At 36.7% G+C, this 18,687-nt stretch overlaps 1 protein-coding gene across 3 annotated transcripts; it reads left to right on the forward strand.

Annotated features, from left to right (window-relative positions):
• The first annotated feature begins 1,273 nt into the window (after window positions 1-1,273).
• On the forward strand, window positions 1,274-18,108 carry zgc:172136 (uncharacterized protein LOC566376 homolog). 3 transcript variants are annotated; one of them, XM_043256261.1, is made up of 14 exons: window positions 1,274-1,391; window positions 5,780-5,997; window positions 6,227-6,317; window positions 8,398-8,477; window positions 8,743-8,819; window positions 10,689-10,884; window positions 11,252-11,407; window positions 12,027-12,092; window positions 13,079-13,147; window positions 13,595-13,769; window positions 14,801-15,070; window positions 15,479-15,610; window positions 16,440-16,507; window positions 16,585-18,108. In XM_043256261.1, exons 2-14 carry the CDS (start codon window positions 5,920-5,922, stop codon window positions 16,834-16,836), a joined length of 1,710 nt encoding a protein of 569 aa, XP_043112196.1. In that variant the 5' UTR covers window positions 1,274-1,391; window positions 5,780-5,919; the 3' UTR covers window positions 16,837-18,108. The 3 variants fall into 3 exon arrangements, with proteins under 3 accessions (XP_043112196.1, XP_043112195.1, XP_043112197.1); XM_043256260.1 differs by lacking the exon at window positions 1,274-1,391 and adding an exon at window positions 2,356-2,587; XM_043256262.1 differs by lacking the exon at window positions 1,274-1,391 and adding an exon at window positions 4,959-5,159.
• Window positions 18,109-18,687: the final 579 nt, after the last annotated feature.

Raw genomic sequence — 18,687 nt, forward strand, 5'->3', positions numbered from 1 at the left:
TTTCATATAGAAAAGCCACAGGCTCAGCACCCTTCTATTTGCATTCGCCTTTGAGACTCATCTACATCTCCAGAAGTCCGAGATCTCGTGGTACCATCACAGAGAGGCACAAAATCACTTTCCAGGACCTTTTTTTCGTTCAGCGTTCTTGGCTGGTGGAATGAACTTTCCACCCCTATCCAGAATGCTGTATCCATGACCATTTGATGAAAACAAACAAAACTTTGCTTTCTCTTTCCTTATTCTCTCCATGTCTAGCTTGTACTAATCTGAACAGTGTCTAAAACTTTGCATCGCAAGCATTTCCTGCGTTTATTTGCTTCTTTTTGATGAATCGCTTTTACGTTCCTTAATTGTTCCTCAATCCAAGTTGCTTTGGATAAAAATGTCTGCTAAATGAATAAATGTGAATGTAAATGTAAGTATTTTCATTCATCTAACACAAATCTCCAGACATGGTAGGAACATACACCCTGTTCCTACTAATTTATGTGACCATGGTTACAAGATATTGCAACTTTATATTTACGAGCTTTCCTTAACTCAATGTAATGTTTCATAATTTATTTACTATAGTACAAGGTTTTATGATTGTTGAGAGGGGTTTTATATTCTTTTATTATTATAATTATTATTTTTTTAAGGACTTCAGGTTGTAACTTCTGATTATAGTCATAAAATCTTAGTACAGTCATAAAAATATAGTATTTTTATGACTATAATAAGGACCTTGAAAATGTTTTATGGTCCTTGGTCCTTGACAGTGATGGCTACATGTTCTCAGTTTCACTGAATAAAAAGAATAGAAAAAGAAGTTCGATAATCAACTTCGTTTTTTTGGCGAAACCAGTTTTATTCACAGTAGCCTACATTTTTGTAGTTTAGCAATGTGTGACCAGTACACTTGTAAAACCTAGATTAATTAATGCATTTTACACTTTATACTGCATTCTTTAATCACCTCAACAAAATGCGACGCACACAGTTACACACATCTTACACACTGCACACACAGATTGTTGTTGTTGTGTATCAGTTTAAAGGAGGCTTATGCATATTCATGCATTTAGTGGAGGGGGAATTCGCTTATGTAGGTTTTCACCACCACGGAGAGCCAGTTGTACAGTTTTCCCTCGCTATTTCAGTTTTGTGATGTATTTATTGTTGTCGCTCAACAATGCTGCGTATTTAAAGTAGTATTAATGCGTCAGTCGTTAGTGCACTGTACCGAAACCTCCCCCCTCGCAGTAGTAATTTGGTTCAGTCCGACCCACAGCTCCGCTCCTCTCATCAGTCAGGCAGTCAGTGAGCGCGAGTCTGTGTTTATGTGAGATCTACTGCAACAGCATCAGACCTCAAAACAAACGTACACTCGGGCTTTTTAATTAGCGGTAAGTGCATTTTCACCTTTTAAGAGCATTTATTTATATTTGAAAGTCTAATGCACTAGTAGATGCATTAATATGTTCTAGAGAGTAGTTATAGTTCAACAGGTGTAACATTACAAAATAATTTGATATACACTGATAAGGCTCAACTAGTAACAGATCACACTTTGCTTCCTTCATTTATATTGAGTCCTGTAATTATTTTTGTTTGTTGTTGTTGCTTTCCTTCTGCAATATTTTGTCAAGTAATTAATTCATGTGTTTTTTTTTGCATGTTTTGCATTTATCTTTTCTTCATAGTCATTAAAGTTGATTTGACCTCAAACAATAATACAGTTATTAAGCATTTTGTTCCTAACGCATTGTAAGCAATGCATGATACAGTCCATACAGTTGAACTGCCGCTTGACTGTTAACAATGTAAAACTAGGCTAGTGCAAAACCTTTGGTTAGTTATTCATTAGTCATTAACAGAATTAAGATATATCTGTTATAAAACGTGTGTGTGTTCGTGAGTGATATTGAAAGTTCTACAGTTACTTTCCCACCCATGAAGTTGCTCTGCAGGTTGTTTCCTCATATAAATATTGAGACAATAATGTGTGAGGACACCGGTACAGACAATAAATGGATTTAATGCACAAGACTGCAAAATATGGATCATAGATTTTAAAAAAAAGGAAAAAGTATTGGATCATATTGCGCTGAATTGAACTTTGTGGCTGTGTGAACGGCACATAAAGGGAAGCAGTTGGAATTTAATTGCGGGTATAACAGACTCACCCTCTGACAGGTCTAAACACGAATGCACATTCAACGGGCAGAGAGGTATGATGGTTCATGACAAGATGATGAGTGGTTTTTTTTCACAGCCATAGGTGGGTGGAAAACCGGATTTTGACTTGTTCTCAGATCTTAGTGGTTGGTGAAGTCTTGTGATTGGCATTGTGCAATAACCCAAGCTGCCTTCCTGCAGGCACATCACTTTGGTGCACCATCGTTGATCACAAGCTCATCACCGCCCTGAAACGTATCTGAATCTACTTTCACTGGAAATGAAACACGCGGTGCTATTTACACGTCTTCAGGAGTGCTGGCAGACTCCTTAAGCACACAGCCTCACTCTGTTGGTGTGGTCGTGCTGAACATTTATTCTTGCTCCGAGGCTCGAGTGATCCTTCTTTATCTGTGCTTGCAGAGTAAGTGGCTTTTCCGGTCTGAAGAATGCATGCTAGAAGATTGATTTACAATTGTTGTTCTCAGAGAGGTGTGTGTGCCTGAAAGTTTGATTTGTTTTAGAGTGACAGTGAGTATTCAGTTGTTCCAAAACTGTTTTGAGTTTCTTTTTTTCTCTATAGAATTTTTTTTTGTTTTTTGGCCTTTTCTTGCCACTGTAAAACACTGCCAAACATACTTTTGAGTGTGTTTAATGTGGTTCACAAACCCTAGTCCGAATGATTCATTCACAAATTGATGGATTTGAATCTTGTGTTCAGTTCGTTGATTCAGTCATCATTAGTGACAGCACTGGTGGCAAGATTTATCAGTGTAAAATACTTTTTTTCAATACTTTAGTTCATATTACATTTTTTGGGGGGCTTCTGCATCATTTTATGAAGACTAAAATTGAAGTCAAAATTTAATAAAATTTAAACAAGTGACAAGCACAGTCCGTATAGTTTCTGTATTTATGTTACATTTTTGGTATTATTCATTATCATACTGTTATAGTTTTTCAGTTAGAAATTTTTGTCAGTTGTAAAAGTTTTTATTCCCTTTATTTCAGTTTTTATTTACCTAGTAATTTCTAGTGTTTCAGTTTAAATTTAAGGCATTTCTAGTTTTCATTTAGGCTAGTTTCAGCTTTTCATTTATTGCTTTATTCATTTGTTTTTAATAGTTTTAGTTGTGATAATAACCTTGGTTTTGTCCGACGTGAAGGTCAGTAAATGATGACAGAAGCTTCATTTTTGGCTGAACTGTTTCTTTAAAAGTGTTTGCACTTGCCCCCTAAGATCTAGAGCGGTCCGGAGCAGAGGTCTCCAGACGGGCCAGATTTAATCTGATTAATTGATTTAAAGATAAACCCCCACAAATCCCACCCGTCAGAGAGCTGTGCCACCTGAGGCTCTGTTGGGAGATGTGGATCTCTCTGACCTCACACACTTCGTCCTCTGACTCTTTGTCGAGGTTTTTAGGTCTTATTCACTTTCAGGTTAAACTAACTGTGTTTTGAGTCGGTTTGAAGTGTTGAGTTTCTTGACATCTCTCTAAATAAATTACGAGCACTTTGAAAATGTCTGGTGGCGATTTAATGCTGATATGATATTGAGTTGAATAATAGAACAAACGGGATGTAGATATCAGGGCTCAGAATGATGATCATTTAAGGCCAGTGTTGTTGTCCTACAACTGTTAACTACTTGGGTTTAGTCGAGACTTACGGTTGGTTGTTTAAAGTATTGGACATTGATATTTTGGTTTCTGATTTTAAAATGGCACAATGGTTGGCTGTTCGTTGGCTTATTTTGATTAGGTTTTTTCACAAATGTGAGACGAGTTGTGAAAGTCTTGGAAGGATCAAACAAATTAAGCAACGTTTTGCACTGCATGCCATTCAACAAAAGTGTGTATACTTCTGTTAATTGATTGAAATGATCTAGATAATGGCTGAATTATTGGGTTGGATGTTATATTGGTCTGTATACAGCCCTGCCTGTTGTATTTTGCTTCATTAGATCATAAAAATGTCATTATTAGAGGTGTGAGGTTCGCTTGGTTTTTGTTTCTGGTGTTGTTCCAGTGATGATTGTTCTCTGGAACACAAAAGGCAGAACGACTATCTCTTCCATAGAAGAAACTAACTCAACAGGATCTTCATTTCTGAGTGAACTATACCTTTATCATCATATCTCAGTCTTGATTCCCCTGAGGCTGTAGCGGTTAACTGTAGCCTATAGTTTATGTCTTGATTCACAGGTGTGACATCACCGTGGCTCTGAATCATCTGAAGTTAAACACACGCCGGAAACCCAGTGTGAGAGAGAAATAGCAGAATTGCAGCCAACAATATGAATATATAGAGATTTATGTAAACATTTAGAATGCAATTTTGGTTCAGACTTTAAAAGCATTATGGTTTGTAAGGGATTAAGTCTACCACTTTGTTGTCCTTTCACATCAAAATCCACAAACATATTTGTTAAGAACTATTTTGAACTTAAATTTTGAACTAATTAAAACAATGTGTGATCTAATCATATTCTTCCTCTGATTGAAACAAGAATACTGTTTACAATATTGTCAAAAGAGCACTTGTAGTTTAGCCTGCAGGCAACGATTTAAAGTTAAAAACTTCTCAGTTATGAATTTGTTTCAATACAAGCATGCAGCTTTTAGCTTCTCACGTCAGTTGGATTGATTGTGCATTATTGTGATTTTTTTGATCAGCTCTTTGGACAGTCGTTCTGACAACACCCATTCACTTTTGTTTACAAGTTATGTAATGCTAAAATACGCCAAATATGTAACAATCTTGGATAGCCTGAGGGTGAGGGTACTTTGCCAGGACATCTGTGTGAAATTTTTTTTTTGGCAAAAGCGATGACAAAAAGTGCATGAACGGTCGTACATTTTAATAGGCCTACGGAGAGTCCAAATAGTTTCGTGTCAGCAGGCCGGTGTTAAGATATTTCTATTCAGTGAAAACATACAGCAGGTGGAATTTGCCAAAAAATGAGAGGAATGCCGTTGCAGCAGATGTTTTCGCAGGTGAGCTTATCTGCATCGATAGTAGGAAAAATAAAGTTTCACGCAATAAGATCGCCCAATAAAATGTACCACGGGATTTGTGAAACTCATTGTTTAGCATTCATTTCATTATTACATAATTGCGTGTTTATATAATCTGACTCGACTTGGCAGATTGTGCAACGTAATGAGCTTTTATTGCATGATTGAACTGGGGGTTTGCATGAAATATGAGGGCAGGATAAAACCTTGTATTCCACCACAGACGTCATCAATATTTCTGGACAGTCCAGACATTTTATTTAACCTACCCAATGTTTCTTTTTTGCCTTGCTTTGTGTTTTGATACATGAGAAAATGACATTAGTATATATTTCAGCAACTAATCATTCTTCATTCTACAATTATCATGTTGTTAGTTTGCTAAGGCAACCAACACTATTACAATGACTCACACTTAATGTAATTTCATAGATTTTCCCTGCACCCATTTGTATTTTTGACATGAATGATATCTAAGAGGTGTGCTATTACTTTACAAGCGTATCTGATTTCCACCTTGCAGATGATAAAATGGGAATAAAATCCTATAGAATTACACTGAAGCAGAGTCCGGATTGTTTGTGTTTTTTTTTTTGCAGATATTCGAAATGAAGGAGCCAATATCTGTAGGGAAAGCATCTTGAAGAGAAAGAGGCCGTTTTGAGTGTGTGACTGTACGTGTGTGTGTGTGTGTGTGTGTGTGTGTGCATGTGCGGACGCGGATGAGCTTTTATAGGCCATGTCTGTCCCCACCAAACAAGAGAGGACAGTATGTGTCCTCCTTCCCACCAAGGAGACATTGGACATCACAGTGGGGGTAAATATTTAGCTTTTGTGAGATTTCAATTTTGTGATTTGCAGCGATGACAAATAACAAAAAAGCAATAACCTGCTTAAAGCTGTACTTTATATTCTCGCATACAGTATATAAAATGTGCAGGTGTGTGTTTATCGAGTTGAATGCAAGCGTTTAGAATCAGAATGCATTTTTAAATCAGGCTGTTGTACATGCCTTATTGTGAAATCTGTTTATCTTTTACTCCAAGCTGAAAGCGACGGGTCAAGATGTGTTTCATCGTGTCTGTGAGCTACTCGGGGTTAAAGAGCTGCACTACTTTGGATTAACTTTAGTCAAAAGTAAGAATTGATTCTTTCCAGTTACTGAGTGTACCCTTTTAAAGGTTCTTAAAAGAACCATTGTAAGAACATTATAATAATCTATAGAACCTTTTGTGGAATGGAAAGGTTGCATGAATGTTAAAGGCTCTTCACTGAACCATAGATGCAAAAGAACCTTTATTTTTGAGAGCGCGTGCGCATTTCAAAGGGTGCGTGGTTTTGTATCTACTGTAAATGAAAATTGTAACCACATTTGAATTGCTTACACTGAACACATTCAACTGCAAACGCTTACAGCTCAAGGCCTTCTTGTTTGCTAATTCAAACGATATATGCTCTGCACATGAACGACATAATCTGCAAAGACGCAATCTTGCCTGGGAAATATGAATCAAATCCATTTAAATCAAGCGTGGCATCTAATGTTTGTCTTTTGCCATTCCAATCAGACTCTCTGTTAAGAAGAGTTTGTTCGCTCAGTCTTTTTTTTTTACTCTCTTTTTCAACCTTAAAAGCCTCATTCCAGCTTTTTCTTCCCTTGAATACCTTTTTAAGATTTTGTGTCACTCTCCTCTTGGACAAGAGCGTCTTTGTTTTTATGCGTTTGAGGGCTTGTGACCCCCGAGGCTTGGAATCGAGCTATATTAACTTTGTTAAGCCTGGAATTCACCATGATTCACCACTTCAGTGCAGAGAGGCAGCGGGAGAGAGCAATTGATATTGGCTGAGCGTTTAGCAGGGTCACAACCTTCCCGTCATGAACCTCAGATAAAGAGACAGTGAGTCAGAAAGAGTTTGAGTCATTTAGTGAGGGAGGTAGTGATGCAAAGTTAGCAGTGATAAAGGATGGATAAACTGAACTGAACCAAACGTGAACTTGAGCTCGTAATAACATAGCATAAATTTTTAACAAATTGTTCACGTACATTTTTGTGTTTAACGTAAACATTCGGACAGTATCTAAATTAATGTGAATTACTTCATAATGTGAATTCCACTGTATTACTGTATAGAATTATCATATATTTATATTTTATATTATATTTATAAAACTGTGATACAGTGCCATTAAAAAAAAAAAAAACCTTTATTACACTTTATATTAAATTGATCAAAAGTAACCAAAAAAGTAAAAGAAATTCTAGTTAAAATAAAGTCTAAAATAGTTCTTAATTTTATTAAGAATCCTGAAAAGATGAAAGACTCAAAACATAAAAAGCATTCCAGACTAATCATTAAATGACCAGTAGTGTATATAGACTATATTTATGATTATAATACAGTACAAATATGAATAATTATGTTTAATTTTTTGACCAGTAGTGTGTATAGACTACATTTATGAATATAATATAATACAAATCTGAATGATTTTCTTATGTTAAAAATATATAAAAAAGATGACTTAATTTTATTAAATTATTATTTTACAAAAGTATATGAATAACTAATAATCCTATCCCTAATAATAATGTTCTTTATATTAATTCTAAACAATAATTTCAAATAATGGTAATTGAAATTTCGTGTAAAGTGTAATGATTTGCATTTTTGAGAGTAAATTGATAATGTACATGTAATGTCAGTGCATATTCAAACATATGATTATGTATGTATCGCTACTTTGCATACAGATACTAAGGCAATTGGCAAATGAAATAAATCACATGGACCTTTTCAATGAAAATGATGTGCTTGAAACATGTTCCAAACACTTTGGGAAATAGCATGCATTTACTGGTCTTAGCTAAATCTTCTTTCATTTTTCCATTGTGGCATTTATTTAAACCATCTTAACTCTTGCAAAAGCTCCTTTTTTTAGAAGTGTTTACACAATTTATTCAAAGCGTTAGAATTCTTTAGCAATCGCTCTGGCATGAGACTGCTAGTTTATACTGGGGTAAGTTTTGGCTGCGGTTGGGGTTGTTGCATACCGGACCCTGAGTTCACCAATGGCTCAACGGGTCTTTTCATTCCAGCCGTCTCCCTAATTGAGGTCATTGTTGGGCAGATTTCATGCATGAATTCTTGATGCCATTGTTTGCATGCCGAGAGCATTTACGCTTGTTTCCTGTGTGTCCTTTCTGGGCCGTTTTAGACAATGAGCACATCTTTCTGGACTTGGAAGAGAAACTTGCTAAGTACTTTCCTAAGGAGTGGAAACAGGACTCGGGGAAGGTGAGCATAACACGGTCCTCCATCATTATCGGTAGTGCCATGGCGTTCTAAATATCGTGGTTCATCAATGTAAAAATAATAGAAATATAAACAGTGTTGTGATTGTACTGATTCCGTCACGGTATCGGTGTTCCCTGCGGTTATCAGGGCAGTTACAGTATGATAGTAAAGATAAACACTAGTAGGCTGGTCGGGATGTGGGAGTGACTTCATAATGAGGGGGTTGCCACAGTAACCTAGTCAAGCCTGTTCTTTCTCTCTGCAGGGGTCACAGAGGAGGTCAATCCCTCCCCTGCTCTGTCTGAAGGTCCAGTACTATGTGGAGAACGGCAGGCTCATCTGGTAAGACACAGGCCAGAGATTCCCGAACGTTTGAAGGGAGGAACCCTCTACTTGGCCTCCTTCATTCATTAGTTTTAATCCACCAGGGGGTGAGGCCAGTTGGAGTGGGCTTGTGATCTGGTTTTAATGTGGCCTGTCTTTGAAAGTTGTTTTTATTATTAGAAGAATTTTCCTCCCTCGTCTGGGTGTGGTGTAATTGAAAACTGCATATAATGAAACTCAGCCTAACTTTAGATTTTATTGAATGTGGGAAAGGATTGCGAAGGCTGAGGAGAGCCTTTAATTAAATAGCTTTTTAAATTTATTTTTATGTCATTTTTAGTTTTGCAGGATTAATATGGTTAAAATAAATTCGGAAAATGAATGGCTTGATGTGAATTGTTAGAATAATTTTTTCAGTATAGTCTTGGATTCACAGAGGCTCCATTTATTTAACAGTACGGGTGTGAATTATTATTATTTTGTTATTTAAAATAGCTTTTTTTTTTTTTTTTTTATGTATTTTTTAGAAACAAATTATTTCTGTGATGTCAAAGTTGAATTTTTAGCATCATTTCCCGTCTTCAGTGTCACATGATCCTTCAGAAATATGTTAATTTGCTGCTCAAGAAAAAATTCTCAACATTATTATCAATATTAAAACAGTTGTGCTTAATAAGAGAAAATAACTCATTTTATTTTTCACATTGTTTTGATTAGTTTTGATGAGTAATACATTTTTAATGATTCTTTAATGGGATATTTCTAACAAAAAGGAAAATTCTGTCATTACCTACATTACCCTCACGACAAATCCGTAAGAACTTCATTCACACAAATGAAGATATTTTTTATGAAATCTAAGTACTTTCTGACCCCCCAAGGACTATTTTAACAATAGCCTTGCTATGTTTCGGTCCCACTTTATATTAAGTGGCCCTAATAGTTATGTACTTACATAGTAATAAGATGTGTATGTAGTATGCAACCACAAGTTTATGTACATAGCATTGTGTGTAACAGGACATTTGTAACAACACTTTTTGGTAATGACTTTATAACTAAACAATTCCTATGGATTTACCATGTAATTACTCTGATGTTACACAGCAGCAGCCAGTAAGTTAGGCTTTACATGTAAATTGTGGTTGGTGTGCAGAATGTTATGCTTTATATTAAGCGGAGAGTTCCTGAGCAGTTACCATGTAAGTACACTGTGGTGCACAAACTGCTCTCTTTACATATCCCAAAATCTACCCATCTCCACCCCCTGGATCCCATTCCCACCGCTAAACCAACCCATCTCCACCCCCTGGATCCCATTCCCACCGCTAAACCTACCCATCTCCACCCCCTGGATCCCATTTCCACCCCAAAACCTACCCATCTCCACCCCCTGGATCCCATTCCCACCGCTAAACCTACCCATCTCCACCCCCTGGATCCCATTTCCACCCCAAAACCTACCCATCTCCACCCCTGGATCCCATTTCCACTCCAAAAGCTACCCATCTCCACCCCCTGGATCCCATTTCCACCCAAAAACCTACCCATCTCCACCCCTGGATCAATTAGTTTCAATTACTCTTACAAATTATTGGCAAATAGTTATAAATGTCCTGTTACATACTTGTACTAATTTAGCACATTTGACAAAAAGTGCCTTATAGATGATCACGATGAGCACAAATTAAAAGAATGTACATACACAAACTACATACACATCTAGCTAGTATGTAAGTATCTTAATATAAGGTGGGACACCAAAATTATAATGACTTAGTTGGAAATATAATTACAAATAGAAAATAATTCTTAATAAATCATTTATATACGATGTCTAGTTTTTTTCCTCATGCTCTTTTTCTTGCTCTTTTCCTGTGTTCTCAGTGAGCGTAAAGCGAGAAAACTGTACTACTATGATCTGCGGGAACGGGTCTTGCGCTCAGAATGCCGGCAGCAGGAGGAAGTGTATTTCCAGCTGGCAGGATACGCCCTGCAGGCCGATCACTCTGACCACCCCTCAGACAGCCACAGTCAGGGACACGCTGTGTATTTCCAACCCAAAGAATACTTCCCACCCTGGGTAAATCTTCATTAGAGTGTCGAAAATACACTCACATACATTTGCATCCAAGCAAGCGGTGCTTCTTTGTTTTTACATATGTAAGGATTTGGTTTAAATTGGTTTAAATGAAATGTCAAGCATTGGACGCTGGTGTGCTATAGTCCTTACCAGGCTTTTTAACTAACAAGTCTTTCTTGGACAACCAGCTTCACTGGAAAGACCATGCTGACTGACTAGCATTTTTTGAAAAGAACCAAACCAGCAAATTCTTGTTGTGTTTTTGCAGCAGGGGTTTGATTACATTTTTTTTGTAAGCCTAATAAAGCACAGTGAGAGCCCACGCTCATTTTATAATCATGCGTGATCCGTGTCTGCTCCCTTATAGATAATTGCGAAGCGTGGCATCGACTACCTGCTGTGTCACGGGCCCAAGGTTCATAAAGAGCTGTGGGGGATGTCCTCGCGTGACGCTATCCTGCTCTTCATCAGAGAATCCTGCCGTCTGGAGGATGTCCCAGTCACCTTTTATCGCCTGCAGAAGGTCAGAGGTCATGCATGGTTATCAGAATCTCGCTGTAGGTCAAGACATTCTCAGCTGTGGAATGTAGGGAGGTTTTGAAATTGTTTTCATCAAAGTAGTAAGTTAAAGGTGAAGCAATATCTGCAATACTAGTGGCACCTGATGGAATTGCTGTGTGCTAAAATTAGTAATATTACAACAGCAGCTCAACCAATACTAGAATTATCTCTGAAGAATCATCTGACAGAAAATTAAAAGAAATTGTAGTAATATTTTAGTGTTACTAGTGTTATATTTTTTTTGTTTACATAATATATTTGAGTGTACTGTGTATATGTATTATGTATATATAAATACAGACACATGCATGTATATATTTAAGAAAAATGTGTTAGGTTTATATAATAAATATAATTATATATGATATAATTTATATGATTTATCTAAATATATGCTGTGTGCCTTTTATATGTTCATAATATACACAGTACACACACACACACACACACACACATATATATATATATATATATATATATATATATATATATATATATATATATATATATATATAATCTATTTTATGTATCTCATTGATTAGAAAGTGTGTGACACTAAGCATGTGTCTTTTTTACTGTAGGACAAGAAAGAAGAGAAAGGTTCAGCGCTACTTGGACTTACTCTACGAGGAATGCAAGTGTATCAGGTGTGTGTTTGTGAATGCATGAGCCATTTTTCTTGCCACTAAAAACAGCGAAAAACTCTTTTTGTTTATAAATTGCACCAGTACAAAAACTGAACTCAGCAACACCTAACTCGGTTGTTGCACGTCAGCTGTAATCACCAGCCCTAATTGAAAATTATGGACATGTCAATGACCTAACTCACCGTGCATCATCCTGTGATTCAGTGCAGTCCTGTGTTTTCTCTTTGAGCCGGTGCCAATCACAGTGATAGAGCTCTCCAGATAGGCCTGACTGGAATGCATATATTAGACGGTTCAGTCCATAAACAGGGATTTGGAGTGCATGCCTTTCCCCTGAGTCTTCTGATCTGCCTGTTAAAGCGTCTGGGGTTGGATTAAACCAAGGGCCCTGTGTCTAAGAGATCAAAGACCCGGTGTGGTGAGGCCCCGACCCCAACCTTAAAATGGGCTCCCCTTCTGCTTTGATAAAGAACAGGATTTATATATCACACCTTTCTCACACTGCCAAATAAGCTTATATTACAAATGGTCTAACAAATGATCTGTGGAAGTGGGTTTTGTACCGTAGCAAGTGGGGTCAGGAGATCTAAATGTTAATTCCGTTTTAAAGAAACTACTTCAACTGAATCATTTTGACCGGAATGAATTGTTATTTGCAACAAAATAAATTCTACAGTTCTATAAAAGTGTCACGTACAGTATATGTTTTTCTAAAATAAATAGTAATGTTTGTTATCTAATACAGTTACTATTGTAATCATTAATTTAATTAATATAAAAATTATGATAAGTGCTATATTAAGTGCTATAATAAAAAAAAAAAAAAACATTTTTTTTGTTAGATTTTTATGAAATATGATTACGGCCAATTATTTGGGTCCCCTAAAAAGTAATGAAAGAATCATTAATTAAATTCCATTTTATGCCATTTAATTTTCTAACAAATCCTTCTTACTTGACCGAGGCCTTTTTTCTTTTGTTTGCAGGAGGTGAACAACGTGCGTGATCTGCTGTATGACTTCCCCTGGTTTCACGTGGGACGGCTCACCTTTCTGGTAACATTTAATGTTATTTTTTGTTACATTTTTAGATCACACCATTATTATTTCCACTGAGCAGTACGGTACAGTACGCAGTCAACTGGTTGACTAAAATGATCACTTTTGCTTGATACAAGGGGATCGCCGTCACTTGTTCCGATCTCTGTGTTTTTTGCGCATGCACAAAAAATATAACAGTGTATTTCATAATTGTATATTTTCACACAGATATTAGTCAATATGCACTGACATCTCTGTAGTGATTAAATATGAGATACACTTAATTTTGGGTAACATTATATTTAACAGGCATTTTTTATTTGTTCCCGGTTATATGCTTCTAGCTAAAAACAAAGTTAAGTAATTAATCTGCACTCTTTGGTACGATTTGAATTGTCGTACTTGAACTTAAGTTATTTTTTGCGAAAAATACAGAGGTTCTGTGTTCTGCTCTCTGCACAGGGGAAGAAGTTTGAGATCCAGCCGGATGGTTTGCCCTCAGCGAGGAAGCTGGTGTACTACACAGGTTCCGCTTTTCGTTCCCGACATCTTCTGCTGCATTTAAGTTCCTGTCACCGACTGTACCTCAGTTTGCAACCTGCTCTCAAACACCTGCGGCAGCTGGAGGAGACAGAGGGTGTGTGTCCAAACTATATTCATCTAAAGGCTCTCATGCTTGCTTGCGTAGTATGATTTTGTTTTTGGTTTTGCTGCACACCAGAGAGGTTTGCCGGAGGTTGAGGAGAGATCCCCCCCTATGATTGATCAATACACAATAAAGCGCTATGCCTGATTTATTAGTTCGTTTGTTCATTTGTTCGGAGATTATGGGTGGATCTCACAAGAACAGTTTATATTTAAGCAATAAGCGCTGTGTTTATTTTCATTTCCACTTTAGAGTAGTGTGCAAATTTATTTTGATTATAGTAATAATTATTACTGGAGAAAAATGTCAGTAAAATGTCATAATACAAACTTAAAATACTACATAGAGGTGACAGTGTCAAGAAGATAGATTACAAAATATTTTTTTTCAATATTCTTTTTCTTCGACACAGTCACCTCTGGCTTCTTCATTGCAGTATTTGAATGAAGCATTTTTTATAAATGTGCTTGGAAACGGTTTGATTTGTGAAAAGTGCTATACAAGTATATATATTATGAATCGAATGGAGAAATATGAAGACCAGATTTCTGAAATAGATACATTTCCTCTTTGAGCGGTCAAAATATCTCAAGCGGTCGAAATATCACTTGTTTTTACCTATAAAGATACATTTTTATGCTTTTTTTTTAATGTAACATTATAACACTTAATAAATAAAATTATATTAAATGAATGCAAATCGCAAAAAAGCAAACAGTTCAAAACGGTACTGTAATAAAATTTTGATTTTACAAATAAAATTGTACTGAACATATATTTTTTCTAATTGGATTAAAATTTTTCATAAACTGTAGATATACCGTATACAGAAATTGATACTTTTTAGACACCAAAAACGTAGACTGACTCTTTAAAGCAGAAACTGGTTACCAAAATAGATTTTTGTCTGTTTAAAGTAAGGCCTAAATATGTTGAAGCATTTGTGAGAATCAGTATTATTAGTAAATTACTGTCACGGCATTTTGATTAAATCGTATTTTTGTCTCCCTTTTCGGATCCAGAGAAGAAAAGGTACCGTGAATCGTACATCAGTGATGAGCTAGACTTGGATCAGCCGTGCAGCGAGGGCAGTCCCCGTCTGTCTCGACACTCCACCAGCAGCTCTGGCATCGAGGCGGACACCAGGCAAAACAGCGTCTCCGTAGAGATGGTTTCCATGGAGGGGAAAGAAAAGTCCTTCATCTCCGCTGTCAGTCACGGCTCCTCACGCACCTCTGGCATTGATACGAGCAGCAAAGCTCGGGCTGAGGAAGACGAGTGGCAGGAGGAAGGTGAGGGTCGAACAACTTTAATCGTAATCGGCATTAAAAAAAATAATGTTTCATAATTAGCATTTCTCTAAACTCATCTGCCGGCGGTAGTCACATTTCATTTGCTGCGCTTGAATGCTTGTGCTGTTGTTTTTTCGCAACAGTACAGAATGTCACGCTCATCAATTTGACACGGTCTGCTGACAGATAGGCATTGCTGAGATGCCTCGCATATATATGCAGATGAAGCTGTAGAAGGTGTTTTGAAGCTGTTTAATGTATTTGCTCAGCCAACTCAGACTTGCAAAATGTCACGTTCGCAGTGAGGGTGAAAGACTAAATCTTTTGTCGCGGCATGTTAGGTTTTACGACAGGGTTAGTCACAGATTTAACCCATGATGGACTGTTTGTGGTGAAATCTGAATGTAGATCTGCAGGATGTGGGGAAGGAGCCGGGAGAGGTCTCTGTGGACGACCCTGTGGATTTTTTGCGATTGGCTGAGCTGCTGGAGGGCGTGTCCGTCGACTGTCCCACCGTCCAATCAGACACTGAATTTAAAGGTGACGGTTTAGGACACTTTCAAACAATTCTAATCTAAAACATTCGATCAGATATCTGATTCTTTAATTCGTTATCTATTTTTAGTGTGGCACAGCATTAAAATAAAACATAAACCTTTTTAAAAGCATGGTTAATGTGCAAATAATGGAGAAAGTGTAGGCATACCACTATGGCAAGTGGATGATTTGTGCAAGCTTATTATATATAAATTATATAAAAATATGTATTTATAATGATTAAAAGTATTGTTATATGAATATGATATATTTTATTTATATTATTACAGTTGATGTTTTGTTGTTGTTAAGACTTCTAAAACAAATGCTTACCAAGGCTGAGTTTATTTGATCAAAATACACTAAAAAACAGTAATGTTGTGAAATACTAATACAATTCAAAATGTAATTTATTCCTGTAATAAGAAAGCTAAATTTTCATCAGTCAATACTCTAGTCTTCAGTGTCACATGATTCTTGATAGCCAAAGAAATTATTTTTTTTAATTAATTTTTTTTATTGTATAATTTTTTTAATTGAAACTAGGTGTGCTGAATAATACAAGATTTCAAACTTTAAAAACAAAAAATGTACACTTTAAAAATATACTTAACTGTCACCTTTAATGTATATTTGTTCAGTAAAAGTATTTATTGCGTATATAAACTTTTAAACACCAGTATAATATATTGAATGTAAAAAGAAGGGACCAAAAAGGTTTTAAAGCATAAAAGCTAAATTGTTTTAACATTGTTTTGGTAAATCTGTGTTAGGCTGCACACTTTGATGAGAATATAAATCTGATCCTGTTTACTGTAACGTCTGTTTCCAGGTCTACAAATGAGTTCAGTTACAGGCAACGATCAAGTAGACCATTGTGATCCAGAGAGCATAAAACAGGTTTGCCACCTCTGTCTTCTCCAATCTTTCTCTTTCGTAGCTCCATCATGTCACTAATTGCTCATTACCCAATACAGGCTGCGAATCAGAAGTCTCGTAACCCAGCGGACCGCTACAGTCTGAGCCTGGATGACGTGCGACGGTATTCCCCTCTTCTCCCTCTGGGAACGGCATTGGTGCCAGACACCTCCGTCAGCTACACGTTTGGGCTTCCGCATTCCCCAACCTCCCTGTGTCCAGACAGTACTTCTTTCTGTGTCCAGCGCTCCACAAACTGCCTATCTCTGGACCTGCTGGATGATAACCAGCCGCTGGAGCTTGTCCTTTAAGAAACCCGAGAAGCTTCCTGTTGTCTGAAGCGCTAACGGGACCCATTTTTATCAGGAATTTTGTTAAACTCAACCAAGGCTGTGATGTGTTTCTATGCTGTTCAGCAGCAGGACAATACGAACAATTAATTGTGGGTTGTTTTACAGAACGTACAACATGTAGAACTTTCTACAGAATGAGTTAATGAATGATCTTAGAGGAGTCACGCGTTACTATGTGCTAAATCCGTGATAAAATGACTTGATAAAACCTTCTCTTCCAAGTAAATTCTAACCAGCTGTGACAACAATAAGCAGCGAGAGCTCACGGTGAACTTTCATTGGTCCAAATCGACATGGCTGAACTGTATAGGAAACATCAAAACGAAACATTTTCACGTTCTTTGTGAACAGACAAATTACCTGTGGGCTCGCACCAAGTTAGGACATGGTGTAACATGTTATGCTACAAAGTTTGCTTTGGGAAGGAAACGTTGGACCTCCGAATTTCACATTTGCTCTAAATTGACTTGAGAATGTCAAACTCGGAGGAGCATTCTCTGAATTACAGTGCGAATACAGAGAGAAGCCACCAGAAAATCCACTAAGAAGACAAAAAAACGTGTCTTGTACTCATGCAAATGCCGTACGTTCCTTTAAACAAAGACTTTAAACTTAATTTCCATTTAATGTATGCGATCAGTTACATTACTAACATCGATACATCAACTTATTTAACCATTTACAGTAGCACAGTATTTAATCCGTATCAAATACTCACGTTTCCAGTTTTTTTCTGTCATGATGAAACATCGAACATGACCTTTTCTCCAGTTTCAAACAATAATTGTGTACACACACTACTCATGTCCCCAAGTTACAAAGCGTATGTGAAATGCTTATACCTGCAGTTGTAACAAGTTAAAAGGTCAACCCAAAATATTCCACGCATTTTTTCTATGAGCTCTAACCACTGGTTTAGTATATCACATAGTTCTTTACTACGCAAGTAATGTTGAACTGGGATGAACTTTTGTAAGAACAATAAGAACAAAGACTCATTCGCTGTTTACAAGTCATGTTTGTTTTGTTCAGGATACATGGAGCTCTTTTGATTTCGGTAATTACAAAACACACATCAAGCCCTCAGAGGTTGTGTACATAATGGTGGGTGTAATTTCTTTATCTATGTATTGTAAACACACATCCTATTAAAAGTATGCCCATATATGCGTTCCTTTCAGTGAAAGGAAAAACAATAAATATGAATAAACATAGCTGGTGTTAAATTCAGTAGTACGACATGTGCGTGTGTTTTTCATGGAAATACAAGAAACTGATAAAAGCAATTAACGTTAGCGTAACAGCAGGGTCAGTGGTCAGGTTTCACTGAGTCTATTTAATTATTTACCGTGAAACTATGTCCGATTTGTGAGCAGAAGATTCTGTCATAATTTACCCTCATGTTGTTTTAAACCTGTGAGACTTTCTTCCGTGGAACATAATGGAAGATATTGTGAGAAATGTCCACTAAATGAAAGCCAGTGTTTGCAAAAACTTCTTCACAGATTTGAAGATGACAGAATTTTAATTTGTGGGGTGAGCTGTCCCTTTAAGAACTCTTTGATTCGAACGATTCCTTCGATTAGTTCAAACTGCTCACAAGTCAATTATTCGAATCATTAAGTCTTTTTCCATCAAGGGGGAGAACAAGCGAGTTAGTGAGGAGAGCGCAATACATTGTCAATAATAAATCGGTATGTTTGCAACTTGATTGTTTGTTTTCACTCGAAATATGTAAACAACGAGTCGTATTAATATGAGGTTATAAGCAGAATCGGTGTTGGAAAAAAAAATCGGTCCTGGTCATCC

Source organism: Puntigrus tetrazona, chromosome 13 (assembly GCF_018831695.1).
Source record: "Puntigrus tetrazona isolate hp1 chromosome 13, ASM1883169v1, whole genome shotgun sequence".
Lineage (NCBI taxonomy): Eukaryota > Metazoa > Chordata > Actinopteri > Cypriniformes > Cyprinidae > Puntigrus > Puntigrus tetrazona.